The following is a 27,504-nucleotide window of genomic DNA, read 5'->3' as shown; positions in this document are numbered from 1 at the left end:
GTACTAGCCGTCCAGACCCCCATCATACCAGTGAGGGTACTATACAACAGCCATCCCCGCAAAGCTAGAATGGCCGGGAGCACCCCCACTGGACACTGATAAGAACAGATACTACACTTGATCTTAGCCAAAAGGCCGAGAAGCCTATGATGTATCAATTTTTTTTTTTTTTTAAGTCCGCAAACGTGCAAACTAGAACGAAAAAACCCGTAAGTGATCACAAAAAAAGTGCAAGTGCGAACACCACACGAAAAAGTGCACTTAGGGGTGTGCTTTAGTCCTACCCCCGAAGGGGTTAGACCACTACCCTGATCCCGCGGGGCACGAAGCTCCTGACAGGGACAAGGTTCCCATTTGGTCCTCCTGGCCAAAAGGCCTGGTGGACCACCGTTCCTTATGTCCAGCCGAAGCCGGATATCCAGTACTTGGTCAGGGGGCTCTCCCGAAGAGAAAACCCCCTAGGGATCAGGGGAGGAAGGAACCAAAAGGCCACACATCCTCCCCCTAGACTTCAGGGTACGCTCGAGGACCCACACCCTACCATCCAGTGAAAACACACGCATAAGCAAAGAAAAAGTGACAAACGTGGGAGGTGTTAAATTGAATAAATAGAAAATAAAAAAGTGGTACTGTGCCAAATTGTGCACAGACCAGGCCCTGAGGCCTGTAGCAAAAATTGCCCTGAACTTAGCCAAAAGGCCTGGTCCTTAGGGCGCTGTGCAAAAAGAGTGTAAAAACAGTGACCTTGTGCCATCTTCACACAGTGGAGTCCCACACCCAGGTGTTACTAGTGGCACCCCTGAGGGCGTCTACTCAGGGGGCACTGAGTTTGCGGACTTTCTGCCTTCCCAGCCCCTGGCCAGACAAGGTAGATCCGTCCAAATCAGGAGGTACTGGGTCCTTCCGGTCTCCTAGGGGGAATTACTCACGGGCCCCAGCTTAACTCGTGGGCGCCACGCTTTCTGTCCCCCCGGTACTAGCCGTCCAGACCCCCATCATACCAGTGAGGGTACTATACAACAGCCATCCCCGCAAAGCTAGAATGGCCGGGAGCACCCCCACTGGACACTGATAAGAACAGATACTACACTTGATCTTAGCCAAAAGGCCGAGAAGCGTATGATGTATCAATTTTTTTTTTTTTTTTAAGTCCGCAAACGTGCAACTATAAACATAAAAACCCGTAAGTGTTCACAAAAAAAGTGCAAGTGCAAAACACCACACGAAAAAGTGCACTTAGGGGTGTGCTGTGTCCTACCCCAAAAGGGGCTTGGACCGCTTACCCTGATCCCCCGGGGCACGAAGCTCCTGACGGGGACAAGGTTCCCAATTGGTCCTCCTGGCCAAAAGGCCTGGTGGACCACCGTTCCTTGTGTCCAGCCGAAGCCAGACACACAATACTTGGTCAGGGGGCTCTCCCGAAGAAAAGCCCCCTAGGGATCAGGGGAGGAAGGAACCAAAAGGCCACACATCCTCCCCCTAGACTTCAGGGTAGGCCCGAGGACCCACACCCTCCATCCGTGAAAACACACGCATAAGCAAAGAAAAAGTGACAAACGTGGGTGGTGAAATAAATTAAATAAATAGAAAATAAAAAAGTGGTACCGTGCCAAATTGTGCACAGACCAGGCTCTGAGGCCCGTAGCAAAAATTGCCCTGGTCCTAGCCAAAAGGCCTGGTCCTTAGGGCGCTGTGCAAAAAGAATGTAAAAACAGTGACCATGTGCCATGTTCACACAGTGGGGTCCCACACCCAGGTGTTACTAGTGGCACCCCTGAGAGCGTCTACTCAGGGGGCACCGAGTTTGCGGACTTTCTGCCTCCTCAGCCCCTGGCCAGACCAAGGTAGATCCGTCCAAATCAGGAGGTACTGGGTCCTTCCAGTGTTCCCGGAGGAATTACTCCCAGGGCCCCAGAACGCATCATGGCGCTCCCCGGTTTCTGTCCCTCCGGTACTAGCCTTCCGGACCCCCATCATACCAGTGAGGGTACTATGATGTATCAATGTTCAAGTGCAACCATTGCTAAAGAATATTTCTGCCCACGGAGGAGTAACAATTGCAGTATGATGAGTCTCTGGCTCTGCTACATAGCTTTGTGAGACGTTGGGGTGAGGTGGGGGGTAGATTATAGCAGTCTATAAAAGTACAGTTAAGTTGGCTCCATAATTACAGTATGTTTAAATTGAGAACAAGGAGCATTAACTTCTCAAAAGGCAATCACCTACCTTATTACATATTCCTGGATGGCCTGCTGGATTGCTGTCATCCCTTGGGTGCATTTGAAGTGTGATATAGGGTCAACCTAATTAGAGACTTTGCATTTGCTTGTCTACCTCTCTCTCTCTCTCTATCAGTCAATTATTCCATTGGAGCTACTCTATATGGGTGAAGGCCCTGGTTGGAAAAAAAAACAAGCAAATGCTGACATGAATTGTTTAGTATCCCCATGTAAAGGTTTCACTTTGGAGCTAGACCAAGGTTGGTCTGATTTTGCCTGCTGCACCACAACCTTCACCATAGATGGAAGTGATCCACTTAGGAAACAGATTTTAAGACTTTTAGAGGATATGGGTATTTGGTTAAATTCAGGAACCAACATGCCCTGACTAATAACCCTTAAATTATTGATGACCTGATGTCTGCTTGTGTATGCCCGAAGTATTTGAAGTTGACTCCAAGACATTAGCTGTCTGTAGATAGACTTACTACGAAAACAATCTCCACCTTTCAGTTAGTCCAGCCATCAAAGTTGTCAAAAAAGGGTTGATCGCTTTTTTTCTTGTGAAAAACATAGTGATAGGTGTGTCTGTCCAAGAGGTTCCCAGACTTTCACCTGGGACGAGATTGTCAATTTAACCTGGTCATAAATATCAAGGCTAAACTGTAACTGTGATCTGTGTACACAAAGCAGCGTCTGTCTATTACAATTCACCCAGTTCAGGTAACTGGGCAGCTCCTATCACTGCGGAGTTGGTATTCCTTTTTCACAATGGCAGTAGGAAAGCTGCTGCTGTTTTCTCTGGCTGTGGGACTAACTGCCTATTACTTCTATGACACAGAAACTATAACTCCAGGTAAGAATGCCTTTCGTTAAATTAGTTAGTTTAGTCACATGAAGACTTTGCACAAAATTGTGTTGTCATACATGAGCACATCTTGAGCCATAAGTTAGCGTTGTAGTATTTTTTATGCTAGACATTTTTTAGGTTTTTGTATGTAGTCATTTTACTGCAGCATTTAAAAGATAAAATTCCAGCCTTCCCCTAGCAGTGTAGAAAATACCTAAAAAATTACTCTGTGAATTCTTGACTGGGCCGCCATTGGGGGGGGGGCAGATGTCCTGAGGGGCCCAGACCCCTAAACCACTGAGTTATCTTATTGTATAGTAACAACCAGGGCTTTTTTTCTGCTGGAATGTGTGGGAATGGCTTTCTGACCAGAGACTAAGAGTGAGGGAGAAGCACTCTTTGAATACTATTGCTTTAGCAGGGCAGGTATGGAGTGAGCTGATGCAGCTCACTTAGTTCCATTTGCAGCCTGAGAGAGGGGAAGGCAGAGTGATATGTTTGGGCACCATTCACTGCGCAGTTGCGTGGAAGAGCTGCGCTGCGTGTAGCCCATCTGACTGGCTGCCCACTGTGGACTGCAGACAAGTTGTTATACATCACATTTTGGGTACATTGATTGACCATGTTGCTGGATGTGGGCCTGTGCTGTGACTGTCTCTTTCTTGCATTGGGCTATAACTGTCTTTTTGCCAGATTGGGCTGTGTCTTTGCTATATGGAGATGTTTCTCCATATATAGGGATGTCTCTCCTGGATTGGGCCATCTCTGGGTTGGGATGTCTCTTTGCTAGATTGGGATGTCTCTTTGATATTTAGGGATGTCTCATTGCTGGATTCAACTGTCTATTTGCTGGATTGGGATGTCTCTTTGAATATATGGGGATGCCTATTTGGCTGGGTTGTCTCTGCTCAACCATTGTGAAGCCTGTGCAGTTGCCCCTAGTTACTCTAAGTATGGGGCACATCTGTTGCAATAACCCAAATGCAGCTATGGAAGATATATTGATGACGTCATTATTTGGGATGGCCTGCCTTCCATGGTTGCGAATTTGTCACATTCTGCAATAATAATTCCTTTGGTCTTTCTTTTTCTTTAACTCATGTTTATAACTCCTCTTCTCTGGCCTTCCTGGACCTTGAACTTAGTCGTTCAGACAGCACAATTGTGGCAAAATATTTATCTGCATTATTCAAGTTGTCATCACCCTAGATGGATGCACAACATCCCAAAGAACCAATTTGTTAGGCTTAAACATGACTGTACTAAAAGCGAGGATTAGGGGAACCAGAAGCATAGGGTTCCCACAGAGAGAGAACAGTCCACCTCTAGATTTGTCACATAGTACCATGTGCAAGATAAGAAAATGGAAAAAGTTGTGGTGAAACATTGGTCTATTCTTATGCAGGACTCCTATCTGAAAACTTGTATTGGTGAGAGGCCGAGATTTTCTTATAGGAAGATACCAAGTATCAAAAATTAAATTGCTCCTAGCAAATTATTCCATTTTAAAATATCTTCTGCCAGACCAGATAGTATGTTCAGTGATCTTACAGGTATGTTCCAGTGTAAAAAAAAAAAAATGCCTCTTGTGCAAGCATGTTTCACATGGACAAAAAACATTTGGTAAGACGTGATGTATGGTCATTTCAGAATTGTTCTTCTCAATATGTTTGTCTTACCTGTTCATGTGGCTTGCTGTATGTGGGGAGAACAATCAGGATTTTGCTTGCCCATTTTGAGGAAGTTCATAGGCACTAAGTATAGTTTCCCCAGACATTTTGCTACAGTACACAAACAAAATCATCTATAGGGTTAAAAGTGTAGTCTACCCCGATCACTTTTTTCTCCCAGAAAGCTTTAAAGAGCTATAATAATCTATTGTGAAACATTTCCTCTGTGAAGGAGCTTCCTGTATTAAGACCAGTTTTCTCTCCTTGTGCTGGATGTCTGGTCTTGTATTTGCCCTCTCCTGTAGGTTTTGGCAGGCAGTCTGTGGTGGGCTGGGCCTACTAGATCCCATCCACTGTTCTGCTCTCTGCACAGACAATGTACAGCACAGTGATGATGTCACTGTTACTTTTACAAGGTAATATCTGCGTTTGCATTTGCAAAGAAAATGTATTTATATCCTTTGTAGTTATTGAGGAATATATTTAAAGGTTGTGCATGGTTGTTGTTCATGGAGTTCAACTGTAATATTTTAAATATAGATATTTGCAGCTACCTCAGTTGATATCTACACCCTTGCTGTGTATAATTGTAAAATTTGCATTCATGTGCAGTTGTAAGATTGTATTTATTAATAAAATGTGCTTTAAGAAAAATTGGAGCATGTGAGTCTTGGTGAAGGTCAATGATGAAAGTGAATAGATAGTCTGCTGGAACAGACATTAAAGCAGAACTATACAACATCTGAGCACCACAAACCAAAAACATTATTTAATTATTTTGTTATGTTCAAAACAATCCCCCCCCCCCCCATCCATCCATGTCTCCCTGCTTAATTTTGCTAAGAAATCACTTTGAAAACCACCCCTAGCATTTTGACTGTGGCCATCTTGAATAAGGGCAGTGGTATTTACTTCCTGAAATTCATCTTCCCTTAGCTTAATGTGTTACTAAAGCCAGGACCCTGCATTCACTATATCTGGTCTGCCACAGTACACAGAACATGGAAATGCAATTATTTCAGCAAATATAAACTGCTAAGTACGTTTTTTCATCAGCAGTATATAGCAGTCTTGTGACTTCTATCAGTGTCCAACTGAACACTGGTTACTTTTTTATAGGAGTTTTCATTCTCCTCTAACTGTCCTTGGAGGCTGCATAACCCCTGACCCTTTTGTCTGGACAGTGCTGAGTGGCCCTGTGCTGATCACATGCACCCTCCCAATGGAAAAAAAACTTTAGCAATACACACTAAACTGAGCATGTGTAGAGCGACTCCTAGAGCTCTGTACGATCAGCAGATGTATTGGGGACAATAGAAGAAGGAGAGGATCAGACAGTCTTTTTACACAATGTGGGGGATTAACCCTTTAGGTTCCACAGTGACTATAGCAATCATACTTTACTGTATATACAGATTTTACTGTGCGGGTTGAGTAACACTTTAAGGATATTTTACCAAACTAACACAATTTTGTGACAGTAATTTTCAAAATTGAATTGTTTATGGACATTTACAAAAAAAGAAGGAACACTAGCAAATTTCTATTCTGTCACTTAATAATATAACCTTTTCTCATCAAATTGTAAAATTTACCATTGCTGGTGTGAATGAGACTCCTGTATGCAATGATAGACTGTAAGAAAGCTGCTTATTGCAATAAAAGAAATCCTAAGAATGAAATTGGAGGAACATAAGGCTGACAAGCATATTGGGTAAGCTGTTTAGTTATTGCACCGGTCTGTGTTTGGAAAGTACAAACCACTTTAAGCCTACACTCACCGGCCAGTTTATTAGGTTCACCTTGCTAGTGCCAAGAAAATATCTCCCACACCATTACGCCACCAGCCTGAACCGTTGATACAAGGCAGGATGGATCCATGCTTGCATATTGTTTGCTCCAAATTCTTACCCTACCATCTGAATATTACAGCAACTAGTCTGCCCATGCTCTTCTGACCTTTGACATCAACAAGGCATTTTCGTCTACACAACTGCCACTGGATATTTTCTCTTTTTCGGACCATTCTCTGTAAACCCTAGAGATGGTTGTGCGAGAAAATCCCAGTAGATCAGCCATTTTTGGAAATCCGCAGACCAGCCCATCTGGCACCAACAACCATTCTACGTTCAAAGTCATTTAAATCCCTTTTCCTCCCCTTTCTGATGCTCGGTTTGAACTTCAAGTTTTCTTCACCACGTCTAGAAGCCTAAATGCATTGAGTTGCTGCCATGTGATTGGCTGATTAGCAATTTGTGTTACCAAGCAATTGAACAGGTATATCTAATAAAGTGACCGGTGAGTGTCTTTCCCTATGGTCACAGATTATGGCAGTGACAAAGAGATCAGCATCTGCAGGTCAGTTGGTGTAAATAAGGATTCTCTTCATTATTGCCAGGCTCAGTCTGTTATTCAGGCAAAACTGCTCATGCAGACAGGACCCAACAGCCACAGGTGCAGCTCCAGCATCCGGGATGACCCCATACAAGCCTATGATGTATCAATTTTTATTTTTTTTTTAAGTCCGCAAACGTGCGAAAAACGAAAAACCCGTAAGTGTTCATAAAAAAAATGCAAGTGCAAAACACCACACGAAAAAGTGCATTTAGGGGTGTGCTTTGTCATTCCCCCAAAGGGGATGGACCTCTACCCTGATCCCCCGGGGCAGGAAGCTCCTGACAGGGACAAGGTTCCCATTTGGTCCACCTAGCCAAAAGGCCTGGCGGACCACCATTCCTTGTGGCCAGCCAAAGCCAGCCACTCAGTACTTGGCCAGGGGGTTCTCCTGAAGAGAAAACCCCCTAGGTACAGGGGAGGAAGGAACCAAAAGGCCACACATCCTCCCCCTAGACTTCAGGGCAGGCCCGAGGACCGACACCCTCCATCCTGTGAGAACATAAAACACACACATAAGAGTGAAAGTGATAAAACGTGGGAGATAAAGAAAAAATAAAAAATTGGTCGTGCCAAATTGTGCACAGACCAGGCCCTGAGGCCTGTAGCAAAATTTGCCCCAAACTTAGCCAGAAGGCCTGGTCCTGAGGGCGCTGTGCAGAAAAAATGGTAAACACAGTGGCCATGTGTCTTTTCACACGGTGGGGTCCCACACCCAGGTGTTACTAAGAGCACCCCTGAGGCGACCACTCAGGGGGCACAGGTTTGCGGACTTTCTGCGTTCCCGGCTCCTGGCCAGACAAGGTAGATCCGTTTGAATCAGGAGGAATTGGGCCCCTCCGGTCTTCCAGGGGGAATTACTCTCGGGCCCCAGCAGCCTGTGGGCGCCTCGATTTCTTTTCCAGCCAGTACTAGCCGTCAGGACCCCCATCATACCAGCAGGGGTACTATACAAACAGTCATCCCCGCAAAGCTAGAATGACCGTGGAGCACCCCTGCTGGACACTGATAAGAACAGATACTACACTTGATCTTAGCTAAAAGGCCGAGAAGCGATATGATGCCTATGATGTATCAATTTTTTTTTTTTTTTTTTTTAAGTCCGCAAACGTGCAAACTAGAACAAAAAACCCGTAAGTGATCACAAAAAAAGTGCAAGTGCGAACACCACACGAAAAAGTGCACTTAGGGGTGTGCTTTTGTCCTACCCCTAAAGGGGCTGGACCACTACCCTGATCCCCCGGGGCACGAAGCTCCTGTCAGGGACAAGGTTCCCATTTGGTCCTCCTGGCCAAAAGGCCTGGTGGACCACCGTTCCTTGTGTCCAGCCGAAGCCGGACACCCAGTACTTGGTCAGGGGGCTCTCCCGAAGAGAAAACCCCCTAGGGATCAGGGGAGGAAGGAACCAAAAGGCCACACATCCTTCCCCTAGACTTCAGGGAAGGCCCGAGGACCCACACCCTCCATCCTGTGAAAAACACGCACAAAAGCAGAAAAAAGTGACAAAACGTGGGAGTGATTAAATTAAATAAATAGAAAATAAAAAAGTGGTACCGTGCCAAATTGTGCACAGACCAGGCCCTGAGGCCTGTAGCAAAAATTGCCCTGAACTTAGCCAAAAGGCCTGGTCCTTAGGGCGCTGTGCAAAAAGAGTGTAAAAACAGTGACCTTGTGCCATCTTCACACAGTGGGGTCCCACACCCAGGTGTTACTAGTGGCACCCCTGAGGGCATCTACTCAGGGGGCACTGAGTTTGCGGACTTTCTGCCTTCCCAGCCCCTGGCCAGACAAGGTAGATCCGTTCAAATCAGGAGGCACTGGGTCCTTCCGGTCTCCTAGGGGGAATTACTCACGGGCCCCAGCTTAACTCGTGGGCGCCACGCTTTCTGTCCCCCCGGTACTAGCCGTCCAGACCCCCATCATACCAGTGAGGGTACTATACAACAGCCATCCCCGCAAAGCTAGAATGGCCGGGAGCACCCCCACTGGACACTGATAAGAACAGATACTACACTTGATCTTAGCCAAAAGGCCGAGAAGCCTATGATGTATCAATTTTTTTTTTTTTTTTAAGTCCGCAAACGTGCAAACTAGAACGAAAAAACCCGTAAGTGATCACAAAAAAAGTGCAAGTGCGAACACCACACGAAAAAGTGCACTTAGGGGTGTGCTTTAGTCCTACCCCCGAAGGGGTTAGACCACTACCCTGATCCCGCGGGGCACGAAGCTCCTGACAGGGACAAGGTTCCCATTTGGTCCTCCTGGCCAAAAGGCCTGGTGGACCACCGTTCCTTATGTCCAGCCGAAGCCGGATATCCAGTACTTGGTCAGGGGGCTCTCCCGAAGAGAAAACCCCCTAGGGATCAGGGGAGGAAGGAACCAAAAGGCCACACATCCTCCCCCTAGACTTCAGGGTACGCTCGAGGACCCACACCCTACCATCCAGTGAAAACACACGCATAAGCAAAGAAAAAGTGACAAACGTGGGAGGTGTTAAATTGAATAAATAGAAAATAAAAAAGTGGTACTGTGCCAAATTGTGCACAGACCAGGCCCTGAGGCCTGTAGCAAAAATTGCCCTGAACTTAGCCAAAAGGCCTGGTCCTTAGGGCGCTGTGCAAAAAGAGTGTAAAAACAGTGACCTTGTGCCATCTTCACACAGTGGAGTCCCACACCCAGGTGTTACTAGTGGCACCCCTGAGGGCGTCTACTCAGGGGGCACTGAGTTTGCGGACTTTCTGCCTTCCCAGCCCCTGGCCAGACAAGGTAGATCCGTCCAAATCAGGAGGTACTGGGTCCTTCCGGTCTCCTAGGGGGAATTACTCACGGGCCCCAGCTTAACTCGTGGGCGCCACGCTTTCTGTCCCCCCGGTACTAGCCGTCCAGACCCCCATCATACCAGTGAGGGTACTATACAACAGCCATCCCCGCAAAGCTAGAATGGCCGGGAGCACCCCCACTGGACACTGATAAGAACAGATACTACACTTGATCTTAGCCAAAAGGCCGAGAAGCGTATGATGTATCAATTTTTTTTTTTTTTTAAGTCCGCAAACGTGCAACTATAAACATAAAAACCCGTAAGTGTTCACAAAAAAAGTGCAAGTGCAAAACACCACACGAAAAAGTGCACTTAGGGGTGTGCTGTGTCCTACCCCAAAAGGGGCTTGGACCGCTTACCCTGATCCCCCGGGGCACGAAGCTCCTGACGGGGACAAGGTTCCCAATTGGTCCTCCTGGCCAAAAGGCCTGGTGGACCACCGTTCCTTGTGTCCAGCCGAAGCCAGACACACAATACTTGGTCAGGGGGCTCTCCCGAAGAAAAGCCCCCTAGGGATCAGGGGAGGAAGGAACCAAAAGGCCACACATCCTCCCCCTAGACTTCAGGGTAGGCCCGAGGACCCACACCCTCCATCCGTGAAAACACACGCATAAGCAAAGAAAAAGTGACAAACGTGGGTGGTGAAATAAATTAAATAAATAGAAAATAAAAAAGTGGTACCGTGCCAAATTGTGCACAGACCAGGCTCTGAGGCCCGTAGCAAAAATTGCCCTGGTCCTAGCCAAAAGGCCTGGTCCTTAGGGCGCTGTGCAAAAAGAATGTAAAAACAGTGACCATGTGCCATGTTCACACAGTGGGGTCCCACACCCAGGTGTTACTAGTGGCACCCCTGAGAGCGTCTACTCAGGGGGCACCGAGTTTGCGGACTTTCTGCCTCCTCAGCCCCTGGCCAGACCAAGGTAGATCCGTCCAAATCAGGAGGTACTGGGTCTTTCCAGTGTTCCCGGAGGAATTACTCCCAGGGCCCCAGAACGCATCATGGCGCTCCCCGGTTTCTGTCCCTCCGGTACTAGCCTTCCGGACCCCCATCATACCAGTGAGGGTACTATGATGTATCAATGTTCAAGTGCAACCATTGCTAAAGAATATTTCTGCCCACGGAGGAGTAACAATTGCAGTATGATGAGTCTCTGGTTCTGCTACATAGCTTTGTGAGACGTTGGGGTGAGGTGGGGGGTAGATTATAGCAGTCTTAAAAGTACAGTTAAGTTGGCTCCATAATTACAGTATGTTTAAATTGAGAACAAGGAGCATTAACTTCTCAAAAGGCAATGACCTACCTTATTACATATTCCTGGATGGCCTGCTGGATTGCTGTCATCCCTTGGGTGCATTTGAAGTGTGATATAGGGTCAACCTAATTAGAGACTTTGCATTTGCTTGTCTACCTCTCTCTCTCTCTCTATCAGTCAATTATTCCATTGGAGCTACTCTATATGGGTGAAGGCCCTGGTTGGAAAAAAAAAACAAGCAAATGCTGACATGAATTGTTTAGTATCCCCATGTAAAGGTTTCACTTTGGAGCTAGACCAAGGTTGGTCTGATTTTGCCTGCTGCACCACAACCTTCACCATAGATGGAAGTGATCCACTTAGGAAACAGATTTTAAGACTTTTAGAGGATATGGGTATTTGGTTAAATTCAGGAACCAACATGCCCTGACTAATAACCCTTAAATTATTGATGACCTGATGTCTGCTTGTGTATGCCCGAAGTATTTGAAGTTGACTCCAAGACATTAGCTGTCTGTAGATAGACTTACTACGAAAACAATCTCCACCTTTCAGTTAGTCCAGCCATCAAAGTTGTCAAAAAAGGGTTGATCGCTTTTTTTCTTGTGAAAAACATAGTGATAGGTGTGTCTGTCCAAGAGGTTCCCAGACTTTCACCTGGGACTAGATTGTCAATTTAACCTGGTCATAAATATCAAGGCTAAACTGTAACTGTGATCTGTGTACACAAAGCAGCGTCTGTCTATTACATTTCACCCAGTTCAGGTAACTGGGCAGCTCCTATCACTGCGGAGTTGGTATTCCTTTTTCACAATGGCAGTAGGAAAGCTGCTGCTGTTTTCTCTGGCTGTGGGACTAACTGCCTATTACTTCTATGACACAGAAACTATAACTCCAGGTAAGAATGCCTTTCGTTAAATTAGTTAGTTTAGTCACATGAAGACTTTGCACAAAATTGTGTTGTCATACATGAGCACATCTTGAGCCATAAGTTAGCGTTGTAGTATTTTTTATGCTAGACATTTTTTAGGTTTTTGTATGTAGTCATTTTACTGCAGCATTTAAAAGATAAAATTCCAGCCTTCCCCTAGCAGTGTAGAAAATACCTAAAAAATTACTCTGTGAATTCTTGACTGGGCCGCCATTGGGGGGGGGGCAGATGTCCTGAGGGGCCCAGACCCCTAAACCACTGAGTTATCTTATTGTATAGTAACAACCAGGGCTTTTTTTCTGCTGGAATGTGTGGGAATGGCTTTCTGACCAGAGACTAAGAGTGAGGGAGAAGCACTCTTTGAATACTATTGCTTTAGCAGGGCAGGTATGGAGTGAGCTGATGCAGCTCACTTAGTTCCATTTGCAGCCTGAGAGAGGGGAAGGCAGAGTGATATGTTTGGGCACCATTCACTGCGCAGTTGCGTGGAAGAGCTGCGCTGCATGTAGCCCATCTGACTGGCTGCCCACTGTGGACTGCAGACAAGTTGTTATACATCACATTTTGGGTACATTGATTGACCATGTTGCTGGATGTGGGCCTGTGCTGTGACTGTCTCTTTCTTGCATTGGGCTGTAACTGTCTCTTTGCCAGATTGGGCTGTGTCTTTGCTATATGGAGATGTTTCTCCATATATAGGGATGTCTCTCCTGGATTGGGCCATCTCTGGGTTGGGATGTCTCTTTGCTAGATTGGGATGTCTCTTTGATATTTAGGGATGTCTCATTGCTGGATTCAACTGTCTATTTGCTGGATTGGGATGTCTCTTTGAATATATGGGGATGCCTATTTGCTGGATAGGGATGTCTCTGCTGGATTGGGATGTATATTTGCTATAAGGAGATGTTCCTTTGCTGGATTGGGCTGTCCCCCTCCGAGGGGGGAGGGGGAGAACTGTTAGTAAACTAAACAGTTCTCCCTGTCAGTTCCTGCACACTGCTTTGCATGGTTATGCACATCACAGCCATGCAAAGCAGTGTGCTTACAGTGAAGCACACACACAGAACATAAAGTAAAACGACACACAGCACATAGTTAACCCTTTGATCACCCCAGATGTTAATCCCTTCATGCCCAGTGCCATTAGTACAGTTACTTTTTATTAGCACTGATCACTGTATTGATGTCCCTGAGGATGTCAGTGACACCAAGTCAGTTCCCTCCAGTATCAGAATGCCCGCTGCAGTCCGGCTATAAGTCACTGATTGCTGCCATTACTAGCAAAAAAAAAAAAAAAGCCCAGTATATATATACCACCATTTGTAAACGCTATAACTTTCATGTAAACCAATTAATTTACACGTATTGGGATTTTGTTTTAGCAAAGACATGTAGCAGAATACATTTTGGCCTAAATTTATGATGAAATTTGATTTTTAAAATTGTTTTACTGGACATGTTTAATAGCAAAAAGTGAAAAATATAGTTTTTTTCTCAAAATTGTCAGTCTTTTATATAGCGCAAAAATTAAAAACACAGAAGCAATCAAATACCACCAAAGAAAGCTCAATTTGTGGGAAAAAAGGCCCTACATTTCATTTGGGTGCAATATTGCATTACCGCAATTGTCAGTTAAAGTAACGCAGCGCTGTAATGCAAAAAATAACCTGGTCAGGAGGGGGGGGGGTAAATCCTCAGGAGGGCAAGTGGTTAAAGTATAACTAAAGGCAATTTATTTTTGTAGTCTTGGATGGAGTGGAGAGGAATTAAAACACCTGTCAGTTTTTATTGCTGTCTGTGCCCCCATTTGGGAGATTCCTCCTCTCTTTTTGTACTGTTTACCATTATCACTGAAAGTGAAAGTAAAAGAAAATCCCAAATTTTGGGTTGTCCCCAGAAAAGTAATAGAGGGGAAATCTTCCAATGGGGACACTAGTTCTGGTGGCCTGGGGGTCCCCAAGGAATTCTTTTATTTGCAGGGATTTCCGCTCACCTTCTGTTTGGCTATGGGACAGGAAGTGAAGGGAAATCTACCCAATGGGACACAAATGGAGAAAAAAAATCTGACGGGTTAAAACCCTCCCTTGCTCTATCCAAAATGAAAAAAAAGTTTTGCCTATTCTTCTACTTTAAGTAATTTCAAAAGGGGCATTGAAGCAGCTTTTCTGGACAAAGGAGGTAAAACAGACACCTTATGGTGCTGCTCTTAGGAAATACTTTGTTTCAGATATTTAGAAATGTAATGATTTACCTTGAAGTATTGTAACCTTTAGGCCCCATGCACACTAGCGTTTTTTTCAGCTAAATAGTGTTAGGGCTAGTTCACACTAGATGCGGTTTAGTGCCCTTTTTTTCTGCATCAGCAATGCATGCACAGTGTTTTCCATATACAGTGAGGAACAGAAGTATTTGAACACCCTGCGATTTTGCAAGTTCTCCCACTTAGAAATCATGGAGGGGTCTGAAATTCACATTGTAGGTGCATTCCCACTCTGAGAGACAGAATTAAAAAAAAAATTCAGGAAATCACATTGTATGATTTTTAAAGAATTTATTTGTCTTGCACTGCTGAACATAAGTATTTGAACACCTGAGAAAATCAGTGTTAATATTTGGTACAGATGCATTTGTTTGCAATTACAGAGGTCAAACGTTTGCTGTAGTTCTTGACCAGGTTTGCACACACTGCAACAGGGATTTTGGCCCACTCCTCCACACAGATCTCCTCTAGATCTGTCAGGTTTCAGGGCTGTCGCTGAGCAACATGGAGTTTCAGCTCCCTCCAAAGATGTTCTATTGGATTTAGGTCTGGAGACTGACTAGGCCACTCCAGAACCTTGATATGCTTCTTACGGAGCCACTCCTTGGTTATCCTGGCTGTGTGCTTTGGGTCGTCGTCATGTTGGAAGACCCAGCCACAACCCATCTTCAATGCTCTGACTGAGGGAAGGAGGTTGTTGCTCAAAATCTCACAATAAATGGCCCCATTCATCCTCTCCTTAATACAGTGCAGTCGTCCTGTCCCCTTCACAGAAAAGTACCCCCAAAGCATGATGTTACCACCCCCATGCTTCACAGTAGGGATGGTGTTCTTGGGATGCAACTCATCCTTCTTTTTCCTCCAAACACGACGAGTGAAGTTTAGACCAAAACGTTCTACTTTGGTCTCATCTGACCACATGACTTTCTCCCATGCCTCCTCTGGATCATCCAGATGGTCATTGGCAAACTTCAGACGGGCCTGGACATGTGATGACTTGAGCAGGGGAACCTTCCGTGCAATGCATGATTTGAAACCATGACGGTGTAGTGTTCTACCGACAGTGACCTTTGAAACTGTGGTCCCAGCTCTCTTCATGTCATTGACCAGCTCCTCCCTTGTAGTTCTGGGCTGATTCCTCACCTTTCTTATCATCAGTGATACCCCACAAGGTGAGATCTTGCATGGAGCCCCAGTCCGAGAGAGACAGACAGTTGTCTTTAGCCTCTTCCATTCTCTAACAATTGCTCCAACCATTGATCTATTTTCACCAAGCTGCTTGGCAATTGCCCCGTAGCCCTTTCCAGCCTTGTGGAGGTCCACAATTTTGTCTCTGGTGTCTTTTGACAGCTCTTTGGTCTTGCCCATGGTAGTAGTTGGCGTCTGACTGACTGTGGGGTGGACAGGTGTCTTTAAAGAGCTCAGACAAGTGCTACTAAGTTAGATTAATGAGTGGAGTAGAGGTGGACTTTTTAAAGGCACAGTAACGGATCTTTGAGAGCCAGAATTCTTGCTGTTTCTTAGGTGTTCAAATACTTATGTTCAGCAGCGCAAGACAAATAAATTCTTTAAAAATCATACAATGTGATTTCCTGAATTTTTTTTTTAATTCCGTCTCTTAGAGCGGGAATGCATCTACAATGTGAATTTCAAACCCCTCCATGATTTCTAAGTGGTAGAACTTGCAAAATCGCAGGGTGTTCAAATACTTCTGTTTCTCACTGTATGTGCCAGCATCTTACGTCACTCACATACTTCTAACTTCACACACAGAATGCATGAAGGCAAAAAAACCTTCAGCCTTTAGAACCACTTTAAACTTAGTGTGAAACTCTCTTTTGGCCTATTTTGAAATCTGGTTTCATAGTTCAAAATAAGAAAAATGATCAAATGATCATTTTAATTCATAAAGGCTCTGACAGTCCCTATCTCAGTAGCACTCTCTGGAGGTACATGCACCATACATATGTTTTGGTACGGATCAAGTGTCTGAAGATTATCTGCCCCTGTCCTAATTAATCATTTGCACTGGGATGCGCGCATCTGAAGAATTCACACTGACACACACACTCGTTCAGTTCTGTGAAACGTCTGGTTTATTGGAATGAGGAAGTGAGTTTATATATATGCAAGATGATGCAAGGGTCATGTGAGCACAGCTTTAGCATTATTGAACTATATTAGTCTTTGATTGGTCATGTTGACATGAAAGCAATCTTCCTTCAGAATATAGGCGTGATCTTCTTCTAAGTGATATCTGGAAGGAGGTATTGTCTTTGTTGATAAGCTTTTCACTCGATGGGAGGGGTTGCTGAGCAGCCATTTTTGAGTAAGGATTGTTGGGAAAACATACAAACATATAAAAGTAGATATGTATAAAAAAGAAACCAAATAGGCATTTTACCATATCCATCACACATACCCCATATGGCAGTGGTTGTCATTCAATGAGCTAAAGTAGACATCAAATATGACACCTGACATCACCAAAGGGCTGCACATAATGTTCAATAAATGAAATGTTTGAGAGGACTGTCAGAAATTGCAGACCCAATATAGGAAATAAGGGTCAGAGAGTCTGGACATGTGTTTGCTACATTTTTGCCTGGGTTATGCTGCAGAAGACAATATGAAACTGGGTTTCCACTACAAACTGCTGAGGTCTGAGGGCCGCACATCATATACCAGTGGGCCACAGGTTAGGTACCAAGGTCATATGCCCTTAGCTTGAACAATCTAATACATTTCTTAAGACATGCCAAGATATTCTATGAATAAACATATGTAAAATAGCGTCTGGCGTAATTTAGGCACCTCCAGCTGCAAATACCTTCATTATGCATCTACACATTTGTAAGGGCATACCTACTCCCTCCTGTCTCCTGCAACTCCCTAATGGGCAGCTCCAACATCCCATAGGGAATTACTTGACAGGGTGGGATAGCCTTCTACTTTCAATGTGTCCCCAACTAAGTGTGCTTGCAGTACATTCCGCTTGCTACTCTATTGTACAATGTTTTTACTAAAAGAAAGCTGAAGTTAAGCCATGAGGAGACCAGTATTACCAGTGATTTTCTTAAGATTTATCTGGATCTTGCAGACATGGTAAGAGGAAAGAAAGTGCTGGTCACAGGCTCTAGTACTGGGATTGGAGAGCAGATCGCATATAAATTTTCCGAAATGGGAGCTCATGTCATGCTCACAGCCAGAAGATCCCAGCGCCTGCAAGAGGTATGCTTTGCACTAGAATATGTCAGCATTTTCTGTTATGTAACATAACCTGATTTTTTAAAGTGTATATAAATCTTCACTAATATAAAGTACACACGATATCACTCCAATAAATTGTTTTATTCCTGCAGTTACTGGATTAGTCTAAAATGTTTATCATCTGTAATGTCTTTATCTGTAAATGTCTTTTATCTTGTGGTAGAGAAGAAAAAGTTGTATTGTCACCAAGGCCAACTTTATTAAAACGCTGCTGCTAAAGGTCATTGCTTTTGTTGCAGCAACTCATCAAGGATCATAAATGTGCTACAATCTAACTCTGAACACAACCATATGGTAAGAAATCGAAAGAATCTAATAGCTAGAGAAAAAGTGTTAGTTGCATTTTAGATACTTCCTGGGTTTCAGGTTAAAAAACAAACTGGTCAGGTTTTTCTCCAGGTACAGGGATCCTGTAGCTGAAGCAGTGGATACATTGGTGATTCCATGGGATTAGTACACCCTGATCTATTCCTTTCTTCCCCAAGAAATGTTTCCATGCCTCCTTTTGACAGTCAATTAAATAATCTTCTTCTGTCAAGCATGAGAGGCCATATACTGATTGAAATTCAGCTGGTCCCATTTCCATCAGCGTATGGCCAACTTAAGCTGGAAGGATTCAAATGTTGCATCCTTGTAACTCTGGAAGCCTGAGGGCTTTCTTTACATTGTCTGTGCACAAAACATCTCCAAAAATATAATTCTCTACTTATTTGATCGAGCTTAGAACTTGAAGTTAGAATACAAAACTCTCATGCAACAGATGTTATAATTTTGGTAAGATACTTTCAAATGACTTTGAGCTATGTAAGGAGACGACAGGGCTTCTGCCTTCCTTTTTAGACTGCCCAAATAGAGATACGTTAGACAGGCTCTTTCTCTCAGTGGTAATTTTAAGGAAGGACATGACTTACACTAACCTTTTAACAAAGTGTAGAGAAATGGAGCTTTAAAGGGATAACCTCAGTTTATTGAGCTTCTCCATTGAGTTTCTGCACTGTTGCCACTACAGAGCGCATGCTCTTCTTCTTCTGTCAAGTAAGCCATGCCTACACATGGCTTAATGTGCAGGAAACCTCCTATGTTACACTATTTTGCCAAAAGCATTGGGACACCCCTCCAAATCATTGGATTCAGGTGTCCCAATCACCTCCATGGCCACAGGTGTATAAAATCAGCACCTAGGCATGCAGACTGCTTCTACAAACATTTGTGAAAGAATGGGTCGCTCTCAGGAGCTCAGTGAATTAAAGCGTGGAGGAACTTTACTGGCCTGCAGAGTCCTGACTTTAACCCGATAGAACACCTTTGGGATGAATTAGAGTGGAGACTGTGAGCCAGGCCTTCTCATCCGACATCAGTGCCTGATCTCACAAATATGCTTCTGGAAGAATGGTCAAACATTCCCATAGACACACTCCTAAACCTTGTGGACAGCTTTCCCGGAACAGTTGAAGCTGTTCTAGCTGCAAAAGGGGGGGGGGGGGGCAACTCAATATTGGACCCTATGGACTAAGACTGGGATGCCATTAAAGTTCATGTGCATGTAAAGGCAGGTGTCCCAATACTTTTGGCAATATACTGTACATCAGCACAGCCTGGGTCGGGGGTAGGGATAAGCTGGAGCGGGTTACATGTCTTGATGTTTCAGCTTTTCCAGGCTCTACCCCCCAGGCTATACAGAATGGAGTGGGAGATTCATCCATCTGCTCTGTATAGCGTGGATGGAGGAGTCTATTTGTTTTCTTCTTCATTCAGCCTGGGGGCTGAATGAAAAAAACACTGGCAGTGTATGGCCTGTTTTATATTGGTCCAGATTAGACCAATGGAAAAATGCATACTTCTTACCTGATGGATTGCTGTGGATGTTGACAATAACTATAATAGTCAGCTCTACTACAGTGATAGCTGTGATTTTCTAGGTCCTGTGCTGAGCGGCTGCCCCAGTGGATACTGATCACTCACCATTCACAAGACTAATCACTCGCCATTTACAGAACACCTTGTATTTTTTTCAATGAATGCAAGGCCGTCCATTCTCTGATTGGTCGAAGTATTTTAACATCACCCTCCCTCCTTTCTATCTCATCCAGTCACAGGATGCCTTGTATTAATTGAAGAATAAATGGCGGCAATTTCAAGTGAGTGATCCCCAGTGGTTAGTAGCCAGTAGGGCATCCAGAAGATTGCAGTGATCACTACAGTAGCGCCAACTTTTACAATAATTTCCACAGCAGTCCATTAGGTATAAAAATGCATACTTACATTGGTCCAAGCTGGGCCAATGTAACTATGCGGTGAAGATTACACCCTGAGTTCAGCTTTAACGAATACCTTAAAATAATATGTACATTAGACCCTTATCTCAAATGTGCTGCAAAAAGGTGAAGAAAGAAACACCTGTAAGAAAAAAATTGGAAAATATATTAACCTTACACCCAGGTTCCACTTGCAGTGTCTAAGTGAGAGCGACATCATGATCCATCCAAGAAGATCCTGGGAACAATGACAATCCCTAGTTTACTGAGAATGGGCTCCTGTGCTGTGCTAGAGTGTTTTGTCACAAGATTAGGGATGCTCAGCATCCCCAGGATCTCACAGCAGTTGAGTATATTTTCACACAGGTGCTTCATGCTTACTTTTATGTGGATATTTTAGATATGGTGGGGCCTGATGTAGTAAGCACAACTTGTTTTTTTATTTTATGATTCACTTTAAAAGGGTTTAAAAAGGTTCAGAGTAAAACAAAAAAAAACACAAACATGCCATTTTTACCTGTTCTGTGCAGTGGTCTTGCACAGAGTAGCCCTGATCCTCTTCTTCTCCAGTACCCCTGGGCACTCCTGACCCTTCCCCCTGCTGAGCACCCCCATAGCAAGCTGCTCGCTTTGGGGGCACTCGTGTGTGCTAGCTCCTGAGCCGCCTCTGTGTGTCTATGAGACACACAGAGCATGGCTTGGTCCCACCCCTGATCCCTCCTCACTGGCTGTGATTGATAGTAGCAGGAGCCAATGGCTCCCGCTCCTATGTCTCAGCCAAAGAGGAGGCAGAGACCCATTAGAACTTCCTTGTCTTGTGCACATCTCTGGAACGGGATTGGGTTTAGGTGAGTATAAAGGGGGTGGCTTAGGGGGGAGCTGCACACTGAAGGTCTTTTACCTTCATGAATAGAATGCATGAAGGTAAAAGACCCTCAGCCTTCAGGACCACTTTAAATCATGGGTTTTTAGCTTGAATTTTGCCCTAAATCCCCAAGATTACCAAGAGTCCACATTTCCCCTATACTAACATTTTGACAAGAGCCGGAGCTGTGCTGGTTAAGGCTATAATAATACGGCAGCTTTGCAGCAGCCAGGGCTGGCTATGTATGAACAGCCCAAGCTGTCCGTTTTGTACTCTGTACATATCTATGGCAAACAACACTGATGGTCATCTGTAACTGTTCACCTAGGTGGTCATATGAATAGTTGCCCACTGACCATGGACACATCCATGCCATTTCTGCAGAGTTTTGACAAGCCAGCTAATCAGCCACCTTGTATCTGATCATAGCACATAGAGTTGCTGCTTCCAGAGATTGCCTTGTGAATGTAGCCTAATTTCAACATACCCTACTGTACATACAAACAGTTGCTTAGTAAAGGCTCCTTTAAAAACAAGACCTAGGTGTGATTTAGATGAGGACTAAGAGTCCGGTGATTATCTGCTCCTGTCCTAATTAATCTTGCTAGCTAGCTCTTGAATGTGTGCCCACTGGAAGGGACTCACACTGACACACATAAGTTCAGTCTATGAACACTTCTAGTTTAATATAATGAGAAAGTGAGCTTATATATGCAATATGATGCAAACATCACGTGAGAGCAGAATAAGCATTATATTAGTCTTCGATTGGTCACTTTACACGAAAACAATCTCCTTTCAGAATATAGGCGTGATCCTCTTCTACTTCTTATCTCTGAAAATAAATATTCCTTTGTTCTCAAGTTCACTCGATGGGAGGGGTTGCTGAGCAGACATTTCTTGAGCAAGGATTTCTTAAAGTACCACAAAGCCCAGCAGGCAGAAAATATACACACAACATATATATATATATATATATATATATATATATATATATATATTCATACAAAACATTTAGAAATATAAAAAAGTATAAAAGTAGATATGTATAAAATGTATAGAAATATGTATATATTCAACAGGAAACCAAATAGGCATTTTACCAAATTCATCACAGGTGCTCATCCAGACCATGTTGTATTCAGATTACATGTTTGTGAACAGATTTGAAAGATTTATATGAAGACACGAGGTACATGAAGGTTGATTTACTAAAGGAGCAGAGCATTCATTTTGCAAAGGGAATTTTAGGTTAGTAAGAAGCAGCTGTCCTGACTTCAATTCTGTTCTCTTTAATTTTTCTTGCACACAATTGGGTATTGTTTGAATTTCACTTAGCTTCAGCTCATTCCATAAGATAAATTAAAATTCACTTTGCAAAGTGAACATGCTCTACCACCTTAGTAAATCAACTCCAACACCCCTTTATCAGGGCTCTCTCAGGTTCAATGGTAGGAAGTTACATACTAAAGGGCTTCAAGCGTTATTCTATAGATTATCTGAATCCAGTTGGCCTGTGTGGCCATCTTCAATCACAACTTGCAAATATTAAAGAGTATTTTTGTTTCATAGGTTGCAAAGAAGTGTCTCCAGCTAGGGGCAGGTTCAGCACATTACGTTGTGTCTGATATGGGGAACTTGACTTCAGCTCAGGATGTGGTCCAAGAAGCTATTGACCAATTAGGTAAATATGTACTACATATACAAATACAATTCTTATTTAACTTTCCACCTTTTTCAGTTGTTCCCTTGCCTCTGTACATACCTCCCAACTTTTGAACTTCAGAATGAGGGACACTTGAGGGAGGAACCAACCTGCAGCATGCATAGCGTGCTGTGGCAAAAATGGGTGTAGCCAAAAGCTTAACAGTGGGAGGGGCCTAAGGGGTGTGGTTAAACTAAACCCCGACTTCCTTCTACCTATAAAATATCCTTTGATTGCTGTGCCACAAGCTTTTTTATTTTATTCTATTTATTTATATCACTCCCACGTTTTGTCACTTTTTGCTTTCTTATGTGTGTGTTTTTCACGGATGGAGGGTGTGGGTCCTCGGGCCTTACCTGAAGTCTAGGGGGAGGATGTGTGGCCATACGGTTCCTTCCTCCCCTGATCCCTAGGGGGTTTTCTCTTCGGGAGAACCCCCTTGCCTAGTACTGGATGTCCGGCTTCGGCTGGGCATAAGGAACGGTGGTCCACCAGGCCTTTTGGCCAGGAGGACCAAATGGGAACCTTGTCCCTGTCAGGAGCTTCGTGCCCCGGGGGATCGGGTGAACGGTCCAACCCTTTCGGGGGTAGGACAAACACACCCCTAAGTGCACGTTTTTCGTGTGTGTGTTTCTGCACTTGCACTTTTTTGCGGACACTTACGGGTTTTTTCGTTACAGTTCCACGTTTGCGGACTTAAAAAAAAAAAAAAAAAAAAAAAAAGAGTCTCATGGACACAAACCCCAGCACAATCATTTAAAAAAAGAATAAAAAGCTTCCATTACTGGATTTGTACAAACTGTGAAAGAGTGCTTTACACAAAGTATGGAAGGATTCAGGAGTGCATTTCATACAGAGTGCAGGATTCAGGAGTGCATTACGTACAGAGTGCTGGATTCAGGAGTGCGTTACGTACAGAGTGCAGGATTCAGGAGTGCGTTACGTACAGAGTGCTGGATTCAGGAGTGCGTTACATACAGAGTGCTGGATTCAGGAGTGCGTTACGTACAGAGTGCAGGATTCAGGAGTGCGTTACGTACAGAGTGCAAGATTCAGGAGTGTGTTACGTACAAAGTGCTGGATTCAGGAGTGCGTTACGTACAGAGTGCAGGATTCAGGAGTGCGTTACGTACAGAGTGCAAGATTCAAGAATGCATTACGTACAGAGTGCAGGATTCAGGAGTGCGTTACGTACAGAGTGCAGGATTCAGGAGTGCATTAGGTACAGAGTACTGGATTCAGGAGTGCGTTACGTAAAGAATGCAAGATTCATGAGTGCGTTTCATACAGAGTGCAGGATTCAGGGATGCGTTACGTACAGAGTGCTAGGTTCAGGAGTGCATTTCATACAGAGTGCAGGATTCAGGAGTGCATTACGTACAGAGTGCAGGATCCAGGAGTGCGTTACGTACAGAGTGCTGGATTCAGGAGTGCGTTACGTACAGAGTGCTGGATTCAGGAGTGCGTTACGTACAGAGTGCAGGATTCAGGAGTGCGTTACGTACAGAGTGCAAGATTCAGGAGTGCGTTACATACAAAGTGCTGGATTCAGGAGTGCATTTCATACAGAGTGCAGGATTCAGGAGTGCATTACGTACAGAGTGCAGGATTCAGGAGTGCGTTACGTACAGAGTGTAAGATTCAGGAGTGCGTTACGTAAAGAGTGCAAAATTCAGGAGTGCGTTACGTACAGAGTGCTGGATTCAGGAGTGCGTTACGTACAGAGTGCAGGATTCAGGAGTGCGTTACGTACAGAGTGCAAGATTCAGGAGTGCATTATGTACAAAGTGCTGGATTCAGGAGTGCGTTGCGTACAGAGTGCAGGATTCAGGAGTGCGTTACGTACAGAGTGCAAGATTCAAGAATGCGTTACGTACAGAGTGCAGGATTCAGGAGTGCGTTACGTACAGAGTGCAGGATTCAGGAGTGCATTAGGTACAGAGTACTGGATTCAGGAGTGCGTTACGTACAGAGTGCTGGATTCAGGAGTGCGTTACATACAGAGTGCTGGATTCAGGAGTGCGTTACGTACAGAGTGCAAGATTCATGAGTGCGTTTCATACAGAGTGCAGGATTCAGGGATGCGTTACGTACAGAGTCCTAGGTTCAGGAGTGCATTTCATACAGAGTGCAGGATTCAGGAGTGCATTACGTACAGAGTGCAGGATTCAGGAGTGCGTTAGGTACAGAGTACTGGATCCAGGAGTGTGTTACGTACAGAGTGCAAGATTCAGGAGTGCGTTTCATACAGAGTGCAGGATTCAGGGATGCGTTACGTACAGAGTGCAAGATTCAGGAGTGCGTTATGTACAGAGTGCAGGATTCAGGAGTGCGTTACGTACAGAGTGCAAGGTTTAGGAGTGCGTTGTGTACAGAGTGCAAGATTCAGGAGTGCGTTGTGTACAAAGTGCAAGATTCAGGAGTGCGTTGTGTACAGAGTGCAGGATCCAGGAGTGCGTTACGTACAGAGTGCAAGGTTCAGGAGTGCGTTGTGTACAGAGTGCAGGATTCAGGAGTGTGTTGTGTATAGAGTGCAAGGTTCAGGAATGTGTTACTTACAGAGTACAGGATTCAGGAGTGCATTGTGTACAGAGTGCAAGGTTCAGGAGTACGTTTCATACAGAGTGCAGGATTCAGGAATGCGTTACGTACAGAGTACAGAAGTTAGTTAAACTGCAAAGACACCAATTAAACATACACTTATGTTCTAAAATCTTGATTAACAGCATACAGGAGCCGAAGCAAGTATGCAGGCATCAGATGGATAACAAATGAGTGCAGCGGAGCACGATGTGCAGCAGAGTGAACATCTAGCACAGCCAGGGATTGGTGAACAAGCAGGCGGGGGTACGTCTGCAATGAGAGAGAGTGCAGCTGTCAAGTTCAAGCTGTGTTGTCAAGGATGGGCGGGCCAATATGCTTTTCAGGGGCTCTGCCCCCTTTTAAAAACAACCCATTCATAGGGAAACAGCCAGTAATTATACAGTGCCACTTGGGAGAAAGGTGACAAGGGGCAGGACCACTTGGAACTACTGCATGTGCACCCACAGCAGTGTATAATTCAGGTTTATTATACATCACTGCAGATACACATACAGTAGTTCCAATGGTGTTGTCCCTTGTCACCGTCTTTCCTGGCCAGTAATGTATAAATGCCGGCTGTTTGTCTATGCAGTGCTTGCTTGACGAAGGGGGCGGAGCCCCCGAAACACATATCAGACTAGCCCATCCCCAACATCACAGGTTGGACTTGACAGCTGCACTCTCTCTCTCATTGTGGCTGCAAGACCCACTGTCTTGCCTGCCAATCCCTGCTGTGCTAGATGTTCACACTGTTCACACTTCTGCAGGTCCTGCTCAGCTGGAAGTTAGCATATAAAGTAATGCAGGACGAAGCCCCTGTACACCGGGACCACGGGACGAATGTGAAAATGCAGGAAAGTCCCACCAAATCTGGGACTGTTGGGAGGTATGTATGTACACTGGCCAATTCATATATATTTAAAAGGCTCACCATTCCTCTCTACACAGCACATACACACCCCATGACCCTGCGAGGTCCTCTCTGGACATAGTTGCAGTGTTTGATGGATATTAGTAGCTCACTGGCCTGCTCACTGGCAGTTTCAGTTACTGCCAGGACTTCTTTAATAATGTAGGGTTTATTATGTAGTATGTTGTGTGGAAACCATATCCTTGAAGGTTCCTCCATCTACAAAAAATGTATAAGCATAGGAATTTTTTCAATAAATAGAGAAGGGGCTTGTATGCTAAGCTTAGGAAAACACTGGGAGAGATACAATAAGTCATTGAAATATTTATAAAACGTATGATGCAGCGCTATGTGCTATTGATAACAGACAATGCTAGTAAATGAGTGACAATGGTGACTATACACAACAACAATATATGTGAGGCGCTATAAAATGGCGCTATAGTGAATAATAATCAATTTGTATCACACTGAATGACAGTGAAGAAGTGATCACAGAACACTGATGATGGTGACAGTAGTGAAAAGTCCAACATAAGTATTAAATAAAATCATCCAGGCGAAATATCTCAAAAAGTCCAAAATATATCCGTGATAGCAGGTAAAAAGTGACTCCGTGATGAAGATGCTGCTCCTAAATGCACTCACCAGAAGCGCATATTAAATGTGCATTATGATACAACACAGCTCCTCCGCAGGTAAGAAAACGTCCACAGAAACTACTCAAGGTATGGAGAAGAAACACCACTTCCCTCACACTGCATTAAGGAATGACTCTAGCAGACACATCCATCATATGCAAAACCAGCAAAAACTCAGCCCACCTTGAAGGAAATAGCTTGCACAGAAGAAAGGGAATGCTTATGGTGCAGTATAATTATTAGATTGATAAAAAAACATCCACATGGGTAACAAATGGCAAAAACACTCACAAAGATGGCCGCCGGATCTCCGTTGAGGACGTGGCGGCGTGACGTCAGTACGACAGGCTCCTCCCTTTATTTCACATTGAAATGTTTGTTTAAACGTACTTACTGGGATATTACAGGCTAATTCCAAAGACATGCTGGTAGGTTAATTGGATCCTGTTTAAAATGGCCCTAGTATGTGTATGTATGAATGTAAGTTAGGGACCTTATATTGTACACCCCTTGAGGGTTAGGGACTGATGTGAATGCACAATATATATATATATGTAAAGCGCTGCTTAAATTGACAACGCTATATAAGTACCTAACATAAATAAATAGTCAAGCTTTTCTTAGTTTTAACCAAAAGTTAACATAAAACTAATTTATCATATCAATATATTTATTGGTTTTACAACACAAAAATAATAAATGGTACAAGTGTATTGATAAGTCAGCATATGGAATGAGAATGAGAATTCAATAAACGGAACAAAATCCACTACAGTGTTATGGCTTTATTCAAAATTGCTTGAAGAAAAGGAACACGGAAGGCTAACTTTAATGTTCTCAAAATCAAGAACTATTTAGGGATTAAAGGAATATATAA

At 44.1% G+C, this 27,504-nt stretch overlaps 1 protein-coding gene and 5 pseudogenes across 1 annotated transcript in view; 1 reads left to right on the top strand and 5 right to left on the bottom strand.

The window, feature by feature from the left end:
- Positions 1 to 4: 4 nt before the first annotated feature.
- Positions 5 to 147, bottom strand: LOC149445991 (U2 spliceosomal RNA; annotated as a pseudogene).
- An 830-nt stretch (positions 148 to 977) lies between these two features.
- LOC149445990 (U2 spliceosomal RNA) lies at positions 978 to 1,120 on the bottom strand (annotated as a pseudogene).
- A 6,916-nt stretch (positions 1,121 to 8,036) lies between these two features.
- Positions 8,037 to 8,190, bottom strand: LOC149445989 (U2 spliceosomal RNA; annotated as a pseudogene).
- An 844-nt stretch (positions 8,191 to 9,034) lies between these two features.
- On the bottom strand, positions 9,035 to 9,177 carry LOC149445988 (U2 spliceosomal RNA; annotated as a pseudogene).
- Positions 9,178 to 10,008: 831 nt separating this feature from the next.
- On the bottom strand, positions 10,009 to 10,151 carry LOC149445987 (U2 spliceosomal RNA; annotated as a pseudogene).
- Positions 10,152 to 11,945: 1,794 nt separating this feature from the next.
- LOC149445986 (hydroxysteroid 11-beta-dehydrogenase 1-like protein A) overlaps positions 11,946 to 27,504 on the top strand; it is a 32,333-nt gene continuing 16,774 nt past the window's right edge. The window contains exons 1-3 of the mRNA XM_089653302.1: positions 11,946 to 12,105; positions 17,499 to 17,629; positions 22,361 to 22,472. Of these exons, the coding sequence (XP_089509428.1) occupies positions 12,021 to 12,105; positions 17,499 to 17,629; positions 22,361 to 22,472 (328 nt within the window). The 5' untranslated portion in view covers positions 11,946 to 12,020. The remainder of the gene's footprint in view (positions 12,106 to 17,498; positions 17,630 to 22,360; positions 22,473 to 27,504) is intronic.

This window comes from Staurois parvus, unplaced genomic scaffold (genome assembly GCF_062004578.1).
Source record: "Staurois parvus isolate SC_StPar_1 unplaced genomic scaffold, SC_StPar_1.0 ptg000704l, whole genome shotgun sequence".
In the NCBI taxonomy this organism is placed as follows: Eukaryota; Metazoa; Chordata; class Amphibia; order Anura; family Ranidae; genus Staurois; species Staurois parvus.
Note: the sequence above shows the minus strand (reverse complement) of the source record. Positions and strands in the feature narration are given on the sequence as shown.